Here is a 2,459-nt window from a genome sequence, read left to right as displayed (position 1 = left end):
TTATGTTTAAACTTTTATTAAAAAAAGAAAAATTAAAAAATATTATAAAACTATATTTTATTAAAATCTCGAAATACGTGTAAATAGTGAATGTAAGTAACCCATGGAGTAACACCTAACACTTGGATCACAATTGACTTTGCTAACAAAAAAGGACCTCGGAAAGTCCTGTCGTATCGTGTTACTATCTTTATACTTTAAATGTGTTCCTCCCGTTGTAGCATAGATTGATCCATTTTTCTTTATAGGCTTTGAAGAATATAAATTTTAGAATATTGCTATCGACAGTATATATTCAATTCAACACCGGTTTAAAAAACTAGAAGATTATATTTTTAAATTCCAAAGTACAATACAAGATAACTAATGGGGTAAATGTGTCTCTGAGTGTTGACTAACCAATGTGATTGTAAATAACAAAGGATCAATTTCAAACTCAGAACTACATTGGTATTGGTTACACAAATTCTGTGACTTCACTTCTTCACTTGGCAAACAAATATTTTAGTAGTATGAATGAATAAGTAGTATCTAAGTGTTCACAAATCTGCAATTTTTCCTAACTTCCCCATCCACAAAACTTTGAGCATTTGTAATATTTCCCATCTTCACCATTGACTCGGAGAATTGTTCAAAGAAAGCAACAGGATTTTCAGCATATTTCTCCACAAGCTTCTTTGTTTGGATCCCCCAGATGCTAGAATAAAGTTGTTGATCCGAGTTGAGTAGTCCCTCTCCTTTTAATAGTAAATGGTAGAAAGAATTGTCGAAAAGGTTAGGCGTTACATTGTCCATGGCTGATTCTTTGTTGTCTTCTCCTCCTGTTGCTGGACATATATTCCTTAAATTCTTAAGATTTGACTTTGACACAGGACTCATCCTCGACGTTGCTTCATAGTCTCCATAAATCCTGTCCCTGAAGTTCACACACCGTGCCATGCCTATAGTATGTGCACCTGCAGGTTGCTCCAGTTTTTTAGCTTAAACTTGAACAAGTCTTTAATCCTTTAGGACTAACGAAGATTCAGCTAGCAGGCTTCAATTTTTCGATAATAAACTTCACAGTTTTTTTTTCTTAGTTCTAATAGAATAAATCAACCAAGAATTAAACATCTTTTCTCAGGCCTAAAGGCGTGGTTTAGCAAAACTACGAGCGTTATATATACACATGGTAGTTCATTGTATGTGCGTGTTTGTAAATAAGTATACAAGTCTAGTATTGGCTTGAATCAAGACTAACCTAATTGAGAAAACAGGGTGTGGTGTGGAAATGTGGTGGAGGGTGTGACAACCAATCTGAATTAGAATTAAGAAGATGGAGCTTAGATTTAAGTTTACCTGAAAGAGCTACTAAATCAGTGACTGATAGACCCTGATACATGAACTTAGAAATCATAGACAGAAGGCCTTCATTTGCTCCAGGTAAATTTGACGTTGCAAGTTCATAGCCTGCAGTTTTTGAGTCTTTTCTGCCTAGAGGTACATGCCAATAAGGTCCACCAACCTGCACAGATCAACAAGTGAAAACATGGTATTAGCTCAAATCCTGCCAACAGTGGCTTCATTCTCACATACAGAAAGTTCCAAAGTGTAAGTTCTTGATTACCAAAATAGTTGCATCTCGTGCAGCTACAGTGAGGATATCAGCACAAGAGACTATTCCAGGGCATTCTGATTCCAGCTTATTCTTGATCCGATCAATGATGTCGAAGCCTTTTAATGCATGATGATTAATGGAAGCTTTCTTTTCTCCTTTAAGCGTGTACGTGTCATCCAGCAAAACTGACCCATCACATCCCTGCAAGTATTCATATCAGTAATCAGTATTAGTTACAAGTTATTCTCCTACTACTAAGAAGAAGCAAGCAAAATTTTGTCGCTAAGAAAGGCCATCGCTTAATGTACATTATAATTAACAGAGTGGATGAATGCTACAACTAATGCAGATTCACCTGAACAAAACAATCGTGGAAATGTAAACGTAAAATCAAAGCTGCATTGCGGGGATCAGAAAGCACAGCACATTCCATTTCTTTCCTCACAATCTCAAGAGCTGTTGGACAACTTGATTTATAATAATCTAAAGTTAAAGCCGGTTCTTGGCTTGCATGCAAGCTGACACTAAAACTGTCGAAAACAACTAAAACTAGCACGAAACATTGCAGAAAACGTGGCGCCATTGTTCTGCTTGTGAATCAATAAGAAGATAGAAAGATAGTTGAGACTGCAGTGGAATGCCAATTGAAATGCACAAAATGCAAGAGAATGAATATATAGTGAACACATAGGATATGTTACACATGTTAATTTAGTCCTGCATGACCAGTTGTGTGCTGTAAAATCGATTTAGTCAAGAGAGGATGCAACTACTATAGTAGTCAGGTTGGTAGGGACTTGTAAACCAAATAATAATAAGAGATTTACACGAAATTACTTGTAAAACACAGCTACACGCTAAA

At 36.0% G+C, this 2,459-nt stretch overlaps 1 protein-coding gene across 1 annotated transcript; it reads right to left on the bottom strand.

Annotated features, from left to right (window-relative positions):
- Positions 1–359: 359 nt before the first annotated feature.
- On the bottom strand, positions 360–2,258 carry LOC141725010 (peroxidase 11). The gene is made up of 4 exons (XM_074527366.1): positions 1,953–2,258; positions 1,607–1,798; positions 1,339–1,504; positions 360–956 (listed from the first exon to the last, which is right to left on the bottom strand). The coding sequence occupies exons 1-4, from the start codon at positions 2,178–2,180 to the stop codon at positions 532–534; spliced, it is 1,011 nt and encodes a 336-aa protein (XP_074383467.1). The 5' UTR covers positions 2,181–2,258; the 3' UTR covers positions 360–531.
- Between the last annotated feature and the right edge of the window lie 201 nt (positions 2,259–2,459).

Source organism: Apium graveolens, chromosome 5, assembly GCF_009905375.1.
Source record: "Apium graveolens cultivar Ventura chromosome 5, ASM990537v1, whole genome shotgun sequence".
NCBI classification, from domain to species: domain Eukaryota; kingdom Viridiplantae; phylum Streptophyta; class Magnoliopsida; order Apiales; family Apiaceae; genus Apium; species Apium graveolens.
Note: the sequence above shows the minus strand (reverse complement) of the source record. Positions and strands in the feature narration are given on the sequence as shown.

Excerpts from the sequence above, each read along its gene's own strand:
- LOC141725010 (XM_074527366.1), bottom strand. The coding sequence starts at position 2,180 with ATGGCGCCACGTTTTCTGCAATGTTTCGTGCTAGTTTTAGTTGTTTTC. Across the intron at positions 1,505-1,606 it reads CACGAGATGCAACTATTTTG|GTTGGTGGACCTTATTGGCA; the intron begins GTAATCAAGAAC and ends TGATCTGTGCAG. Across the intron at positions 957-1,338 it reads TGATTTAGTAGCTCTTTCAG|GTGCACATACTATAGGCATG; the intron begins GTAAACTTAAAT and ends AGCAACCTGCAG.